Here is a 17,308-nt window from a genome sequence, read left to right as displayed (position 1 = left end):
GCTTTTGACTTCTATATTTATTCTTTGATTTTAAATCAAGATGCGTTAATTTGCGCTCCTTATCTCATAATGTCATGACTTTTACAACAGTCAGCGTGGATGGTTCCATGTTTCTGTACAACAGCGGAAGAAAATGTCAAGTAAAAAGAAATGCACTGCTCTCCTGATACAAATTGGCTTATCACGTAAATGGTGGAATAGAGAACTTTGACCCTATTATAGTAGAATACAAGATAGTGGATTAACACTCCAGACTTCTAATTAATCACAATGTGTCTCATCCTCTTGATGTAGGCCATTCTTCTAACTTAAACCAACAGCTGCCCAGTATTAGCGCTTATCTGTTAGTACTGCTTCTTGCGCAGCTGTCAGCCTAGACGACAGCCCTGCAATTCTGAATGTTTCAAAAGTAAGTTTCAGAAACACTCAGAAACATCCTTACATGTGAACTATACTTTTATTGTGTGAATATTTTAAAAAACTCACAGAACTTAAATTCTAAGAACTGAATAAGACTCTGCACTGCTAATGCTATTTTCTCATGCAAAAAAAAGTACAGAACAGTACTGAGTATGGTTCCTTTCTTCTATAACATGCACAACGTATTTCATACAAACTAATTACAATTATCATCAAAACTTTACAGCTTTACTGAAAAGCTAGGAATTCCAAAATTTGTTATGCACATACCAAATGTATTTTAAGATGATACAAATTAATCTGATATCACTTCTCTGGTAAAACTTATGTATCACTGAACTACTACAGTAAGAAGATACATATTTAAGCTACTTAATTTTTATTGCAATTTTTAGACCATGTTTTAAGAGGAATAGTGCAAATAAATTGAAGCCGTTGAGTCAACAGACACTATATTGACCTATAAAATATTTCTGTAGTAGCATCTCACTTCTCAGTTTCAGACATCTGAAATTCAAACCAAACTAAGCTTTTCTATCAAAAGCCAAACTAAGAAATTCTCTCCAGAGAAAGACAGTATGTCGCTTTCAAAAAGAACTATCTTAAGGCAACGTGCCACTGCTACAAGCTGCACACAAACCACAGCTATCTTCCCAACCTGTTGTGCTTTCTAAAATGTAAGAGAGAAACCGCAGTGATGGAAGAAGTGTAATAGTATGTATTCAGACAAAAGAATATGAAATAGAAATTTAATCTAAGATCTACAGACTCTAAACAAACTCTGTATAATACACTTTTATTATTCATAAAAGGTATTCCCTTCTTCAATTTACACTACAAACAAACAGCAATGGAATGTAATACTGACTCTTCAGTTATCGTTACAACTGTGGCAAAATAAGAAAACTGAAGTCTAACTCAATTTGTTACACAAATTACTGGACTTTCAAACGACAAGTATCATCAGTAAGGATGGTAACGAGGCCCTGGGTTGTAGGAGTTGTAGCTGTATTGTCCATAGTGGGAAGAGTACGATTGTCCTTGTCTGTGCTGCTGGTAGTTATTACCCCAACTTCTTTCTGGCCTCTGATTAGATCTATAGTCACCTTGCCAGTTGTATCTGTCCCCTCTAAAATATCTACCATCTTGAAACCTGCAATGAAAAGAAACGTCAAGGTCATAGAAGTTGTGAGTTTTAAAAAAAGATGAATGATAATGAACTCTTACTTAGTTTTCATGAAAACTGTTATGTAACTATACACCCAAATACTTATCCATTTTTATGACAAACAGATGAAAATACATCTACAGTCATCTGAGATAATTTCTTAATTTCATAATACTACTCAACGCACTATTTGCTAAGCAATGGGAGGTCAGTCTGCTTCCTATCACGAAGTATTCACAGGCATTAGGTGAACTGCTGGAACTTTTAATAGAGACTCAAACAGACCATGTATCTAAAAAAAGCCCCAGAAGATAAATCTGTAGCTGTATCAAAGCCAGGTTCAATCTGGTAGCTTCAGGGTTGAAAGCTGTGGCAAAGCTGGCTTAAGTACAATTTAGCTACCTAACAGCATAGAGTCCTGGGATCTGCGTATTCCTTAAAATACATACTACCCCACTTGTGGTCTCTTGTGGATTCCCAGACTCAAAAGAGTGTATCTCATCAGTTGTACTTAGCACTGTTCAGTCTAAATTTTGGCTTTTCAGCTGTATCTCAATTCCTATCAACACCTGAGCTGCCTCACAATAATTTTCTTTGGATATCTCAGTAGTGTGGTGTAGACAAACAACATCTACATGCGGTTCACTTTGTGACCAGAGCATAGATGTAAAAGTTCATTAGTTTAAAGAACCACAAAGTTTTGTAAGAAGATCTCCTTAAACAATCACTTTTATTTTTTAATCTGTACAAACTGATTCTGTGTTTAACTTAATGACAAGCTTCTAGGGTGAGAAAAAGTTAGAATGTTGTCCTTCTTTTCTTCAGACAAAGCACAAATCCTCTTTAGATATTTAGCTAAGAAGTCTTCCTAATTGTTAGTTGGACTGGAGTTTAACTGCTTTATATTAAAGGCTGATGTTAGTATTACCAAACATACTATATGCTGTAATCGTCATTTTTGAGTCACAGAAATCATGTTACTGTCCAGAATTCAGTAAAAAGCTGTAATTACATCCTGAAGAAATAATACAAAATATTTTGCAGTAGGCAGGTAACATTGCACTTGCTAGACAGAGATGATTAATTTTACAGTTATTTCTAATAGATAAAAGAAATACAGGCTAATCTAACAAAGCACAGCAAATGTTTAGGTTACAAATGAAACATTTTTCTGGACAGCTAGCAACAGATAATCACATTATTAGCCTGTTCCTTCGCACATTTTCCTGCCAGTATTATCCAACAGAAGATGATAGGCTGCTTAGTTTTGCAGAACTCTCATCTTTCCCCTCTGAAAAAACATTCGTGGCTCAGCATTAACAAACCCCAGGGCAATGGGTTCGGTGGTTCCAGCTCATTCCTTACTAAAAAGCAAATTACTTAATACTTTTCTACACAATGCAAGAACTTTGATGATCAGTACAGAGAAAATGTAAAACCTCATTACTTTTCAGAGAAGACTATTTCTATTAAACATAGTTACCTGTGAAGTAACAAGAAGATACTTCTATTAACAGAACAAATTCCTGTCTTAATCTGAAATAAATGATCATTTAACTATATGTTTGTGAAACTATCAAGATTGAAGAAAAAAAAAAAAAGGAAATCAGTACCGATCTCTGTTTCTCTGGTTGCCACCAGATCTATTTCTCCATTCTTCAACTATAGGAGGGGGATCTGCAGGGCGTTTCAGATATTCTTGGTATTCTTTATCATCTGATGTGAATCGATGAGCAAACATCTTTTCATAATTCAGGGGCGTGTCAACCAAGGAAGTCATTCTGAAAACTTTAAACATGAACACAATAGAAGTGGCTTTAGCAATGTACAAACACTCCTAGTGTAATAACAGCTACCAAAATCCACTTAGGGCAAACGAAGTTCAATCAAAAGTTACACTCAGATTAACAGCTGTAAAGTTTTGGGCAGACGGCACAGATGACTGACTCTTTAAGTCTTGGCGATCTAAGACTGTAAATAACTCTCCTGAACAGGTCATCTCTGATTCCAATTCCACATGCAGTCCTTGGCCATCTATACTTGATATGCAGACACTGATCTGTCTATACAGTGGGAGTGGTTTTAGGGGACTCCATCCACACAGGAGAAATTCAACTCTCATTAATAGCTAAAATAGTCAGCCATTACACAGCAGCACCTTTGAATCAATTTTGATAGACCTAGATTAGGTGAGATGAATTGTGGTAGAAAGATATGGGACATTTCTGAGAGTTAGTAATAGAAAAAAGTATTTCTCCAGAATGCACTCCCAATCTACTCCTAATACATTTCTGACAGGAAAAACATTGTTACAATCAACTTGAAAAGTTTGCTAAGGCAGATTATCATGCAAACCCCTACAGGTATACATAGCCAGCAAAGCAAAATTATCAGATTTATTCACAATAATTTATGTGTTAATAACTTGATTCAGAGAAAGGATAGCACCTAGGAGGATGTTAAATTACCTCATAATATGCCTCTCAGATGGGACTTGTGTTTAAGACCTTAGTTTCCTTAATTACCTGGCTATATATGCATTTGCCCTTCAGACATTGGTGCTATCAAGTACTGTCCATCAGTTAAAATGTGGCCCTGATAGCAGATGCTGAGAAAAGCTCTACGCCTACTGTTCCAACAAGCCCTGGGTAATTTAGAGTATTAAATGTCTTTGCCTCTAGACTTCCAGATTAAGCTCTTCTGCTGTCTCCCGAAGATTTGCAGGTAGGACCAATATTAACCTTGCAAACTGGAGGGAGGGAGGGAGGGAAGGAAGGAAGGAAGGGACAGGTTTGCTCTGGACCCTGAGGGCTAAAGTATACACCCTCAGTGACCAAGCCCAATTCTCCCTGCTGTACCCATGAGCGGCTTGAGACTAGTGTGAGTAACTGAAATGTTTATGGGGAATACAGCACAGTACTCTTTTCTGTAGACTGAACTGCCCTTTTGTCAGCTTCAGGAAGCTCAGTGTCTGGTGATCTCCAGAGCCCATCTGCAGCCTTCTCCCATCCACCTGATGATGCAATCTAAGTCTTTCTGAAGCAGGTGTAGGAGTTATTTCTGCAGGATGTCCAGTGACTTCATTCTCGTTTTTTGCAATGAGCTAACCTCGTTAGTTTTTACTATGAGCTATCTCCAAGGAACTTAGCTCCTCAGGGGCTACCTCAGTGGGGGCGGGGAGGGGTGTAACACGGCCCTGGGGACCCACCGCATACCACTACAGCCTTCTCCAGAGAGCAGTGGGAGCTGCTCTCCTCACGATTAATAATTTTAACATCAGTATTCATCCTGCGGGGACCGGTAACAGGGGAGACCCGTCACCTTCCTCCGCCTAAGGCCAAACACTACCTTGAACAACGGACTGGGCTCACTCCCCTCACGGTGGGTCAGGCCCGGGGCCCTGTACCCTCACCGCGTGTGGGGCCCCGCTGCAGCTTTGCCGGCGCCGGCCGGAGCTCCGCCACAGCAAAAGCTGAGGGGAACAGCGGGGCTCGGCTTCCCACCACCCTCCTCCCTTACAACCTCTCCCCACCGCCCGCCTCACCCTGCTCCGCCAGCCTCCGCCGAACCGCCGCAGAAAGCCCTCCTCTTCCGGGCCGGGCCCCGCCGCTTCCTCCCGCCGCCGGGGCGACGCTGCCTCAGGCCGGCGTCCCCTCAGCGGGCCCGCTAAGGGGACGCCGGCCCCCGGCGGCGAGGGGAAGCCTGTCGGTGTGGAAGGACTGATTCCCCCAAATTAGGATTTGATAGAAAGCACGTTGACATAAATAATATTGAGATTTGTGAGACGCTTTACTTGGCTCCTACGCAGGTTTTATGGAGGTGATACCTGAAATATTTGGATTTTAACAGGAAGGTGCAACTGAAAGGATAAAACGAACGTGGTGCCTGCAGCCACAGCCCTGTGGCTGTTGATGATGCGATATAAGTGTGTTTCAGGCCTAAAAAAGCTCAGAGATGTGTTGAATTCTGTGTGGGGAAAGTAGGATGACATGAAGCCTTTTTGGCAGCTAAATAATTCTGCGTAAACCAAAATAATTCTGGATGGCATCTGCTCCAGCAATGTATTTGTGCTCCAATGTGGTGCTGTAGGTAGTGGTTAGACCCGTCACCTTTAATTAACATGAAGTTACGCGTGAGCTTCAAAACTTTCCCTAAATGAGGTCCCGAACTGTACCTCCCCTCCTGTACTGCTGTGGCCCTGGGTGTTATTACTAATTTACAAAGTGCCACAGCAATTATTAACAGCTCGCTGCCCAAAGGATTTGCAGTACAGGGATGCGCTGTTGCCTCTCCGCATCAAGACCTTCCTGCAGCAGAAATGGTGTTGGTGTCCCTGTTCCCCTGTTTGCCTTGTTTCCGCAACACTGACATCTTTGCGTTGCTGACTTATTTTCCACAACTCTGAAGCTGATGATTTTTTAAATGGTCTCTTGTGCTGTGTATAAGAAATGGATTTTTTGTTGGACCCTTTCAGAAAGCAATGGCTTTTTATAAGCTCTGGTAGAGCCTATCGCTCACAGTTACTAGCAAAGCATAGAGACTGACAATCGAGTACGTCACGTGAAACAAAATACCCCAGCAACAGCGATAGTGGCATCCAATTCTCAAAAAATATTAGACCCGAATAAGTGCCCTTTGATATAAACAGCAATAATTACAGTCTGCTCTCCTGTGTGACCTATAGCAGAAGTGTAGTGTCACTTCCAGAATAGAAATGATGACCTCGATCCAAACAGCCTAATGCAAATATCTTAGCCTGTATAGCTAGTTCTAAGCCAAACAAATTGTCATCGAGGCTGAAAAATAATATATTTTAGCTTAAGTTTTCCCCATATAATCCCTGTTCTACTGACTGTCCTTTTAAAGTGGGCTGAAGTAAGTAGGATTTTATTTCTTCCCCAGACATGTTTCATTTTGACCACTGGATATTGCAGTTTCAGGTGTGTCCACAGAGGATTTAATGTATAAAATTCATGAGATGATCCTTAATAAAAGGGAGAAATTTTTTTTTTTTTTTTGAGGCTCTGACCTGCTCTTTCCTGGGTAACATTTGTCATTAAAAGACAAAACTTAAATTAGTATTAAACTTATAGACTCAAGTCATCCATACATTTAAGCACTTACATAATATAAGCATATATATAAGTTCTGTTGAAGGCATGGGCCCCTTGTCAGTGCTGTGAGCAGTGTCCTTCACAAATTACAGTTTTGCTAAGGTGCTCTCATCAGCATATTCTGCACAGAAAACACTTGCAGGGCATGGCTAAATCAGAGTGTCACATAATTATATGCGTTGTATGTATTTATATATGATGTCTGTGCTTTCTATCTTTTTTCATGACACATCTTTACACCTGCTGTGGGTTATAACATCAAGGAGGAGATTGGAATCCAGGTTGCAATTTCCTAAGATTTCTCATAGAGGTTATACTGAAGTTCAAACTGCATGTAAAAAACCCAAAGTGAGAGGTGATTTTTAAAGCAATAAGGGCACTCAGAACAAGTCAGACTTTCAACACCCACATAGCACATACTTACATTGTAGGTGACCAAGTACTTAAAAGGTCTATCTCCAAGTGTTGTCAAGACTGAGGACTTGATAATCCACTCTTGCAATCTTTCTGCTCACTTCAAGGCTCTCCGGATAATTAATGTGTTGTTTTCGTACAAACACAATCTTGTAATCAGCATCTCTGAAGCCTACTGTAGTGTGATACAGCCTCAAAGCGTTTGTTTTTTTTCCCTGTGGATTTCATTATGTTAAATAATGTACTGTTAGATGAAGTCTTATCTTCTAAATTTTAAACTAATAGTTGTTCCTTCTAGCCTATCGGAAATTTATGGAGCTTTTGTAGAATGGAATTTCCTGACTGAACAAAGGAGTATACACTAAAACTAGCAAAGTCTTGTTTGCCTTGAAACAATGGAAAATGACAGTTCTTTTTATAATTGTTTAGTCTTGATAACTCTTCTGTTCTGCCACGAGACTTTGTGTTTGACGTTTTACATAAATCCCCAGCTTCTGGACTCACGTGTTTTCATTATACTCAACTTTCATTTGAAAATTAATTTTTATCCCTTGTTATTATGGACACTTCTTGGGAGATGAAGTAAGTCTGCTGTACAGGATAACCAGCCTGTACCAAGAAGCAAAAGGAAAACATTATTCAAGTTTTATTTGTTTAAAATCTTATATTTTTTGCGATTTCCCATTTCTTTATGACTAGGTTTGTTGTTTTATCTCAGTAGAGGTTGACAGCTGTGGCATTTTTAATGAAAAGTCAGCATGTATCTCGGTAGCGGGAAAAAAGTAGAACTACGTTTTTGTGCATTTCTGTACCTTTAAACAGGAAGAATCCTTTTACTTCTGTGTTAATATCTACCTTGAGAAATCAGCTAAGGAACTAACATCCCTTGTAACTGGGGCCTGTCTGATCAAGGGAATATTTGTCTATAAATGAATAAGCAGAGAAACTTGCATAGGTTGTTATGGATCCTGCTGGGTTTTTTAATAGGAAAATAATATATCAGATAATATTTTGGTGAAATTTTATTTATCTTCAAAACTCTGATTAATTTTTTTTCTTAGCTTGCTGAATCTGCCCAGTGCTTTCCTGTCAGCCCATTCCCCCCAACCCCCCCTTCTTTTTGCAGTGTCTCAGTTACAGTGTAACTGAAATCCTGGTTTGTTTGTACAACAAAACCTGATTTCCCCAGATAATTTATTCTAGGAAATGGTGATGTCTGGCACTGTTAGAGAGAGCAAGACTTTGTGTTCTGGCTAAGGGCAGGTCCAAAGGGCGTGCATGGCAGCCTTGTTATTGATTACACACTAAAGGAAAGCTGTGTCTCTGTGGCACAAGAGGCTCTAAGACCACCAGGGGACATCGGAGCAACTAATGACCGCCAAGTATTTGCTAGATCATCATTCACTGCACTGAGCGACAGGGAAGCAGAGAGAGTCTTTAGCCAATCTGCAGAAGTATTTGGAGTTGTGCTTTTTCTCTAGGACCTCCTGTGCTCGAAAGATCAGTTCTCATCACAGGGTGTTATTCCTTTGGCTGGAAAGGATTATTGCCTAGATGAAGCTCACTTAAATTAACAAGAAAGACGGAGATATAACAGCTGTTACTGACAAATGCCTCCGAAGCCCGTGCAGTTATTCTGTCAGATCTCTGCCTTGCCTTTGCCATTATACTGTACAATATCGCCAAGCTTCACAGTGTCTTTCACACACCTCCATATGGTATTGTAAAGTGAAGTCCATAAAGGAACAGACTGCGCCGTTTCTACCAACTTCACTAAACTTAATACAAGAAATGTTTCCTTCCCATAACAATGACCTTTAAATGTTAACTGCTTAAAAAAATAACATTGTCCTTTTTTAAGAAGGGGAAAATGCAATTCCTGCTGCTTGATTGTGTTACAGAACAACCATTTTGGTGCTGTGGGGCCCAATTCCTTTGCATTAAGCTTACAACAGTGTAACACTTGATTAGAAGGAATTTATTCCTAATTTATGCCAGTATGAAAGAAGGCCTTTAATTTTCCTAAGAGCTATTTCTGTTATCAGTCTTTTAAAACTTGCAGTCACATTAAATTATATTTCTAGCGTATTGTTCTTAAAATGAGTGCAGAGGTGGTGTTATCTGACTGTCATTTATACATATCTATATACATATATACAAATTAAAAATCACTACATTCTAGCTGCCTTCTTTTATTTTCACCTTTTAAACTGACTAAGCCAGCTGTGCCCTTTGGGGTCTATAAGAATGAATCATTTTTATTATTTTTGCTCTCTTAGACAGTAATTACAGAGTAGTATGCTGTCTCTGTTTTTTAATATTATGGTGCCATTTTAATCGATGGTGCAACACCATTAACTTCAGCAGAGTTACACTAGAAATGAATTTGTCCCCAGGAGGCTTTTCCAAATGTTCAGTTCTTTCCTCATGATTACCCAGAGGAACGGAGAAGAAGAAGGCAAGACAGAGGGCCCTTTGATAGGAGGAATGTAGTTCAAAGTGAAGTCTTGTTTCTGCCATTGATGGTGCTCCATATGTTCCTCATTTGGGGTGGAGGTGGGATAGACCCCGTGGAGGCACACATGCTGTGGCTGAAGGGCAGGCAGAAGTTTTTTCATAGCACATCTGGTGCACAGGTTATGTTCCTCCTCAGACGTAGGTACTGTACAAATGGGGAAAAAAAAAATAAAAAAAGAAGAAAAAAAAAGTGGGAGGAATATTCAGACACTTAAAGCCTACTTCCGTGGAACTGCTTCAAAGTCAGAAAATGGAGTAGCCGAACACTAAGATATCAAACTCATCATAATCATCAGGCTGTCTAAACTCCAACTCAGAGGCTTTTTAGATGTCAAGTAATCCTGCAAGTGGGGATGTATGAATCAGTGCTACCATGGATTGCCTATTGTAAAGATAGTTGCAAAATACAAAGGAGGTACTTGCAGAAGTTTCTAGGACTAGATTTTATTCATAGTCAATTTTCTTTTATAGTTGGATATTTAATTTTAGTTTGGGCTTATTTCTTATGTTCATATCCAGTCTAAAACATTCAAATCTGCTGCAGTATGGAAATGCCACCTTGTAAGTTAGGTACAAATTAGTAGCACCCAGTGGAGTTTAGAAGGGGAATTTAGAGAATTTCCTCTTTGCTGTCGGGGAGCAGGGAGGGACGGGGAGCCGATGGGGTAGGGGGCCCATCCCACAGCCCCCAAGCCAAACAAGAGGGCCAAACAAGTTTGTGGGGACAAGTCCAAGACAAATCAGAAATTCAGTCCGTGGGTCACTGCCCAGACCAACAGGGTCCATGGCCAGGCACAGCACAGATGCAGCACAGCTGGATCTGAAGCCCGGCACAGCCGCGGCAGCGCTGGGCAGGGACCGAGGGCCCCGGGCTGAGCTCACACATGGTGGGACTTAAAAAAATACCTGTTGAATCTAGCTTTAGAGATGAATACAAGAGTTTTCAATACCACTATAATTGGTTATTTGCTGATCCCACTGAAGTAATTGATTTGGTTTATTACAGTTTTCATAACTCTTAAGTGTACATTTTTGAGCAAAAAATAACTAATGAGCAGTTATTCCTTTTCTTCTTCAAACATCAATTTTGAAACCTTTTAGGATGATTTAAATACGAGCCCCTGCGCCCCAGGGCAGGGCTGTGGGGGAGGCCCAGGGGGGCTGGTCATGGCAATTAAGGCCTGTCAGTGCATTCAGGGCCCTGACACACACATCTGGTAACAATTTCTAGTATGTTTGAATCAGAAACTCAGATCCTTGCAAAACCTAGGATCTAGCAGAAGGAAATGGTTATGCCTTTTTAGCAAATGTCTAGCGTTTCTCCTGAGTTGGATAGTTTATGGAGTTTGCATGTTGCATGCCAGTCAGTTGCCTCGGATACAAAGTCAAGTATTCAACCTCTAAAGAGGATACCTAGGTCTCCCATTTTAGTCCCAGAGTCTCCCTTCTCGGGATGGTGACGTTCCCCAGGCACTGAGGCTCCTTGTGTGGGACTGCCATGCCCTCTCGGAGGCCCAGGGTTGCAACCTGCCCTTGCTGCCAGCCCTGCAGATAGATGCGCAATGAGGCCCTGCTCCTGCCTGTCCTCCTGCTTCCGTGCATCAAAGCCACTGCAGATGTGTGAGCACACGTTCAGGTTCTGCTAAAAGCGAGGAAATTCAACAGCATTTCAGTGTTTTGTTCCCTCTCAAGGCTCAGGTCAGTGGAACTGGTCAAAGTAATGCTCCCTCCATTAGATGCTAAACACGGCTCCCCCCAGATGGCTTTACCAAGAAGCTGTTAGCCCAGGAATTTGTCTCCCATCTTTCTCTTCTCCTTGCACATAAGGAGAGTTCTGGAATGTTCTCTGCAGTTCCTCTTAAGGTTAAGGGCCACTAGAGAAAGCAAGGGCTGAAGTGTAGACCAGCTTTGTTCTGCTTCAAGTTTGAAGTGTCTTCTTAGTCTGAAATAATTTTTTTTAAAATTGTAAACCAGAATTTTCCTGAGATACCAATCTGTCCTGAGACCACACTGTGCTAAAGTGAAATAAGAGCCTGCGGAGAAGCCTGCAGGATTTTGCAAAGCTGGACTGAGCAGTCTGCTCCTTGCTCTGACATTGCCTCGCTACTGGCGTGCAGTGCCCTGTGCATCCTTTCGTTGTCCCTTGCCCTACACAAAATCGGGAAACTCTTTGGGCAGAGACTATCTTTTAATTTTAGGTTTGTGCTGTGCTGGGGCTGGTCCTTGTCTGGGGGTCTAGGTCACCACTACTCCTACCAGTAATAACTCTCCTTCCTGTTCCTAACTTAGGACTGGAGATCATTCTTTCCAGCAGACAAGGGTTCCTAATCTTTTAGCAGATTAGACTGTGGCTGCCACCCCTCTGCCTCCCCTCCTGCCCTCCCGAGACCTCTGCCTCAGATGTTGAGAGGCACAGTGTCCTTGCCAGCCCCAGCACTGCTGTAACTCCTTCTCCATCTTTGCCTTGGGCTCCTGCAGTGGTTTCCTTTCCTGGAACCTTTCCATGGTGCCGCTTGTTCCCGTGGCCCTGCTCACCCTCCCAATTTAAGGTCTCTCTCTTCACCACTTTCTTGAGTTGTGGCTGTCTCTTTCCTATCCCTGTGCCACCTGCAGAAGTCATGCTGTGGTGGCAACCAGCTGCCTGGTGTGGTAGTGCTCAGCTGAACGCTGCTTTCTAATGTTGGCTGGGAACCAGTGCAGAAGAACATGCCGACTGCTCAACAGTCTAAACTTAAAAAAATATAGAGGTGTTATCTTGGAAAATGCAAAGTTGTGATGGAGCCTCTGATGGAGGCTTATTAAAAACAAGCTCAGAAAATCTCACATATAAATGAAAACCGCACAGTAATTTTTGGTGATGCGTTGAATGTGATTGTTTCATATTATGCTATGGCTGCTCATTTTAAGAATAATACACAGTTATTTTCTTAGTCTTAAATGCTGCTGTGGGGGTATCACAAACTTCGTGAGTAAAAACTTTAATTAAAAAGCAAACGTTAATCTCCAAGCAGTAGCATCTGCAGCATATTGCAAGATAAGACTTTGCCAACCTGAAAAACTAAGCAAGATTCTAATTAAATCAGGGAAAAAAAATTATGAACTAGATATATGTTTTATTTAAGGATGGCAGTTACATAAGATATCAAAGATCTCATGGTTGCTATCTGATGGGAAATGTTGCTGCCAGATCTCACAGACTATTTCCAGGGAGAGAAATCCTTGTTCCTCTGATTCCAAGTACTGTTGTGATTTTGCCTTCAGCGGGGTCAGGACTTTGCCGTGGCTCTCCGTTTGACTCGGAAGTCACATCGGTCCTGTTGAAAGCTGCAGATGATCCAGCAATGAAGCAATGTGTCAGCATGGTATGAGGAAACACTGCACTGCGAGTGCTGCCATCTTTCCAGCGAGGCACAAATACAAAGTCCTGACTATTTATGGTTATTAAAGGTCCCAGTGCACCTTTTGAAAAGTAAGGCTCTTAATCCCTGAGTGCTGGCCAAAATCTATTTTCAGTGATGCCACTCTGGCTATCAGCATTTCCTATATTGTTCCAGATGGAGATAGTGTTGGCCATTGCATCCTGTTCCAAACTGCGCACTGGGCTCTCTGTTTTGGAACAGCTGATATTTTCCAGAAACAGCCATGCTGCAGTGGTGTGTGAAGTGATCTCTATATATCCCTCACTTGTCTCACAGGAATGGAATGAGGATTAATCAATTATGACCGAACCATGATCCCAGTGAAGTCAAAAGAAGGGTTTTTTCCATTGGCATCATGGGGGCCAGGGTTGCATTCTGTGTAGATATCGTTGTTTTGAGATACGTGCACATAAAAACAAATGAAAATGCAAAGCATTGCCTTGTTGAAGGTGTCTGTGCAGTGAGAATTCCTTTAGCTGGAGAGGAGAATGCATTTTAAAGGCTGTTTGCTCAAGAGTCTAGTTACTTGGCACAACAGGCGTTATTGTGCATGAGGAAATTCTGGTTTGTTGGATGTGGCTTTGAGCATGCGGTGTTGGCTGGCTGGCATTTGTGGCTTTGCATGTCCTATGCATTCAAAACATGCTTTGTTACACTTTCAGGGCCGGGTCCTGGTCTTTTCCCACTGCAGCTGATGGTGTGGAATTGTATCTCAGAAGCCATGTTCTTAAAACCATTAATAATTCAGCTTTAAATATTGGAAGAAAGTTGAATACTGAGTAACAATAGCTGCAGGTTATTCTCTTTGACCAAATATTAATTCTTCTGTGCAAACAGAGGATCTAAAAAAGAACAACTCCAGCTAGATTTGTAAAAGCCTGCAAAGATATTTACTGCTTAGATCTTCTGTCACATGCCACTTACGATGTCACATTTCAAATTGTAAATCAATTTACAAGTTGGACAAGTGATATCACTGAAAAACATTTTTGCAGGATCACCTATCTTCTTCCATGCAAATATAATAATAGTACACCTCTCATGCAAATATAGGCAAGAGTGGTCATGGACTATTTTGGGAAAAGCGTACTCACCAGATGGTCATAGAGAGAATATTCAGTCAGCCACTGAGGAGCAGAAGAACAGTAATAAATATTATTAAGGGTGGGTATGGATGAAGATTAGCCTATTCCTGCAGGAAAACTATCAAATTAAACTTAGAAAAATGTTGGTACATACATAACATAAATCATGTGCTCTTCTGCAAATGAACAGTAAATGAAAAATAGAGGATATGTGTCATCCATGCTTTATAGCCTTGACTTAATTTTCTCAAGTACGTAGAAAAAGGTTTTGATGTGTGTATGTTAATATTTCTCTATTGGCTAAAGATTAATTTAAAACAAAACACAGCTCAAAGCTTTTCTGGAAGTTGTAAGTGTTCTGCTCCATCTTCCACCAAGTCTCATGGAGTTACAATGAATTCTGTAACTGCGCGCTTAGTGTCACCTCCCATGGTAGTGTGCTGTGATCCCTCCCCTGGCTCCAAAGTCCGAACTGAACTATGTCTGAAAATCTTAATGTGATATTAATGCACGGCTGCTCTGCCTTGCCATCCTTTCAGTAATTCTTCAAAACCCAGGTAAGCACTCTGGATCTAAAGAGTGCTCCTCCAGGTGCTTGAGCTGCAAATATGTCCCTTAAATGGGGTGGGGGGTGGGGGGGGGGGTGTTAAGTATTTTCAAGTGACTAAAAATTTTGCTCTGATTTTTCAAAAAATATGGATTTTATACACCCCCCAAGGACTATGACATTTCCCCAGAAAAGTGGAATCTGTGTTTACCGTTAGATAGAGCACTTTCATAACTTCTATTAACTAGGTTTACACAAGATTGGATTTAAGAGTGTTGATAGTAAATACTTTATGAGAAGCAAAATATGGAGCTGAAAAAATCTGATTGTGTTTGTTTAACTGATTGGTAGTGTTTATATTTTTTGTCATCCAAGTATTGCTGCAGAACAAAGTTATATTAGGTAGAATTAGGAATGCAGAAGCTCCCCTTGAGCTAGTTTTACCTAGGGAAGACATGCAGCCTAAACTTGCCATCCAGTAAATTATTTTAAAATGCATTTCCTCATCAAAGTTTTCCTGGCATCTTTGTGGGAGCTGCATTGTCGTTGTTCTTTTGTCAAATAACTATTTTTTACTTTTCCAGATTTTAATTATTAGTGTCATAAAAAGAGAAAAATTTCTGCATGATTTGTGGCCTTCTGGCTTCACTTTTATTATTGATTAATTATTGTAGTTTAGCAGGACCTAGACATAAGGACTGGTATAAGTCAAGGTTTTTAACTTAATTTGAAAATGGTATAAATTAAGTCTAATAGGGTTTTTTGGTTTTGGTTTTTTCTAATGCATTTTGGAAGCATAAAAATATTATCCCACTTCTTAAATGCATCTTAATTGCTTTCCATAGGACAGTCTGCAGGGTGAAAAACTCAACACTTTTTTCAGAGGATGGTGCAAAATACAGCTTTTGTGGTGACAAATAGTTTCCTTCACAAATGAAAGTTATCCCTGTCTGTGAAAGACATAGCTGGGTACTTCCAACTTCATATCTCTGAGCCAGGTCTGGCTTCTGTGAACTCAAGATAATCTCCACATTTGAGAAATTTTGTGCTGTGGTGCCACTCGTGTCCTTATGACCTTTAGTGAGAGTTTTGGGGTGCTCACCACTATACCTCAACCATCAGGTCTTGTAAATAGGCTTGAAATCCCATGTGGCTTCATTCCCACCTGGCACTCTGTACTGCTCGATCCTTTGAGAAATTCATCCAGGCAAGGGATCCAGACACCTCTGCCCACAAGGAAACATACGAGCCTTTATCGAGCCATCGTACATTCATGTAAATCAATCAGACCTCCAGTGTACCCAGGAGATTTCTTCCTTTTCCAGTTAGGCAGGCAAGGAGCTGATTAAGGGACAAAGTCCACCAATGAGTAAGGTATAGAGAAACACAAAGAATGAGGTATTTTGCACCAGTCTGAAGTACAAATTCCCTCTCTTTCCTTCTGCCATACCCGTCCCCCATCCCCACATGTCCCTGATTACACTCTGAAATTGTACCCACCGCTGGAGAAAGTCAGGTGAAAGGCAGCAAAATTCAGTTTTACTTATGCCACTTGAGCTGGCTCTGGTCTCACGGGCAGGATTAGTTCTACGCACGACGCAGGACCACAGCGGAGTCCCAGGCTCAGCAACGATCCCTTGGCCCCGCAGCCCCCTTGGAGGCCAGACCCCTTCCTGCTGCAGGAGAGCTGGCCACAATGAGCCTGGGGGGGTCTTTCTCCACCTCCCCTCTTCCCTATCCCCCCAGCCCCTCGCCCGGCTCGCTGACCGGCACCCACACCAGACATTGTTCGTGCACCGTAGAGCCCAACGCAGCCAGTATAGCGGAATGGGCTAATTAAAAAGGCAGCATTTAAAATGCCAGACTGTGGTTGCTTAGAAATGTAATCCAACTTTGGTATTATTTTCGAGCTTAGATTTTTGAATCCAAAATTCCATGTGACGGAAGAGATGGGTATTTAAACAGATGTCTGCAATTTCTTTAAAAAATAGAGATTGAGTTACAGATGGTAGAAAGGGCCTGAGAATTAAAAACTCCTGAGCTACAAGAAAATTTACATGTGAGCAAAATGTTTTGCTGAAATGAATGGTCGTGCAATTCTGCATGTTTGAAAATTAAGGTTCTTTCACCAAAAAAGTTAGTATCTTTTCCCTTTCATATTATCTGCTTCTCTAGTAGTAACCTTGGCTGTCACTATCATCGTCACAGCCAAGTCGCAATATGAGGGTCCTGTTTCTAACAGACAAGGCATATAGTTCTTTTCTTCTCCTATCTCTTGTACAATTTGGCTTGTCAGGATCAAAATTTTTGATCTGAGTTAGTTTAAAAGAAAACTAATCTACCTGATCTGTATAACCGGTGCCTGATTGCTCTAACTTCCATTTTATAAATCACAAATTAATGGAATTTTGTGATGTAAGCCTGGAAGGAAACTGGAGTCATCATCTGTACTTGCAGATGAAATGGATTATTTTTTTTCTTATTTTCGGGATTTAAAAAGAAAATGACCAAAATAAACTTTGAGTAAAAAAGCTGATAACTTCTATGAAATGCAAAGCACCGCGTATTGGAAGGGAAAAACTGAACATAGCTTTATGAAGATCTCCACTCATGCATATGTGCTC

General features: G+C 40.9%; 1 protein-coding gene across 3 annotated transcripts; it reads right to left on the bottom strand.

Annotated features, from left to right (window-relative positions):
* Window positions 1–1,155: 1,155 nt before the first annotated feature.
* RAMAC (RNA guanine-7 methyltransferase activating subunit) lies at window positions 1,156–5,201 on the bottom strand. 3 transcript variants are annotated; one of them, XM_075764984.1, is made up of 3 exons: window positions 5,133–5,201; window positions 3,202–3,376; window positions 1,156–1,573 (listed from the first exon to the last, which is right to left on the bottom strand). In XM_075764984.1, the coding sequence occupies exons 2-3, from the start codon at window positions 3,366–3,368 to the stop codon at window positions 1,384–1,386; spliced, it is 357 nt and encodes a 118-aa protein (XP_075621099.1). In that variant the 5' UTR covers window positions 3,369–3,376; window positions 5,133–5,201; the 3' UTR covers window positions 1,156–1,383. The 3 variants fall into 3 exon arrangements, with proteins under 3 accessions (XP_075621099.1, XP_075621100.1, XP_010300080.2); XM_075764985.1 differs by lacking the exon at window positions 5,133–5,201 and adding an exon at window positions 4,937–5,094; XM_010301778.2 differs by lacking the exon at window positions 5,133–5,201 and having other exon boundaries at window positions 3,202–3,386.
* Window positions 5,202–17,308: the final 12,107 nt, after the last annotated feature.

The sequence above is a fragment of the Balearica regulorum genome, chromosome 12, assembly GCF_011004875.1.
Source record: "Balearica regulorum gibbericeps isolate bBalReg1 chromosome 12, bBalReg1.pri, whole genome shotgun sequence".
Lineage (NCBI taxonomy): Eukaryota > Metazoa > Chordata > Aves > Gruiformes > Gruidae > Balearica > Balearica regulorum.
This window is presented reverse-complemented; position numbering and strand designations above follow the sequence as displayed.

Excerpts from the sequence above, each read along its gene's own strand:
- RAMAC (XM_010301778.2), bottom strand. The coding sequence starts at position 3,386 with ATGTTTAAAGTTTTCAGAATGACTTCCTTGGTTGACACGCCCCTGAAT. Across the intron at positions 1,574-3,201 it reads AACCAGAGAAACAGAGATCG|GTTTCAAGATGGTAGATATT; the intron begins GTACTGATTTCC and ends TTTTCATTGCAG.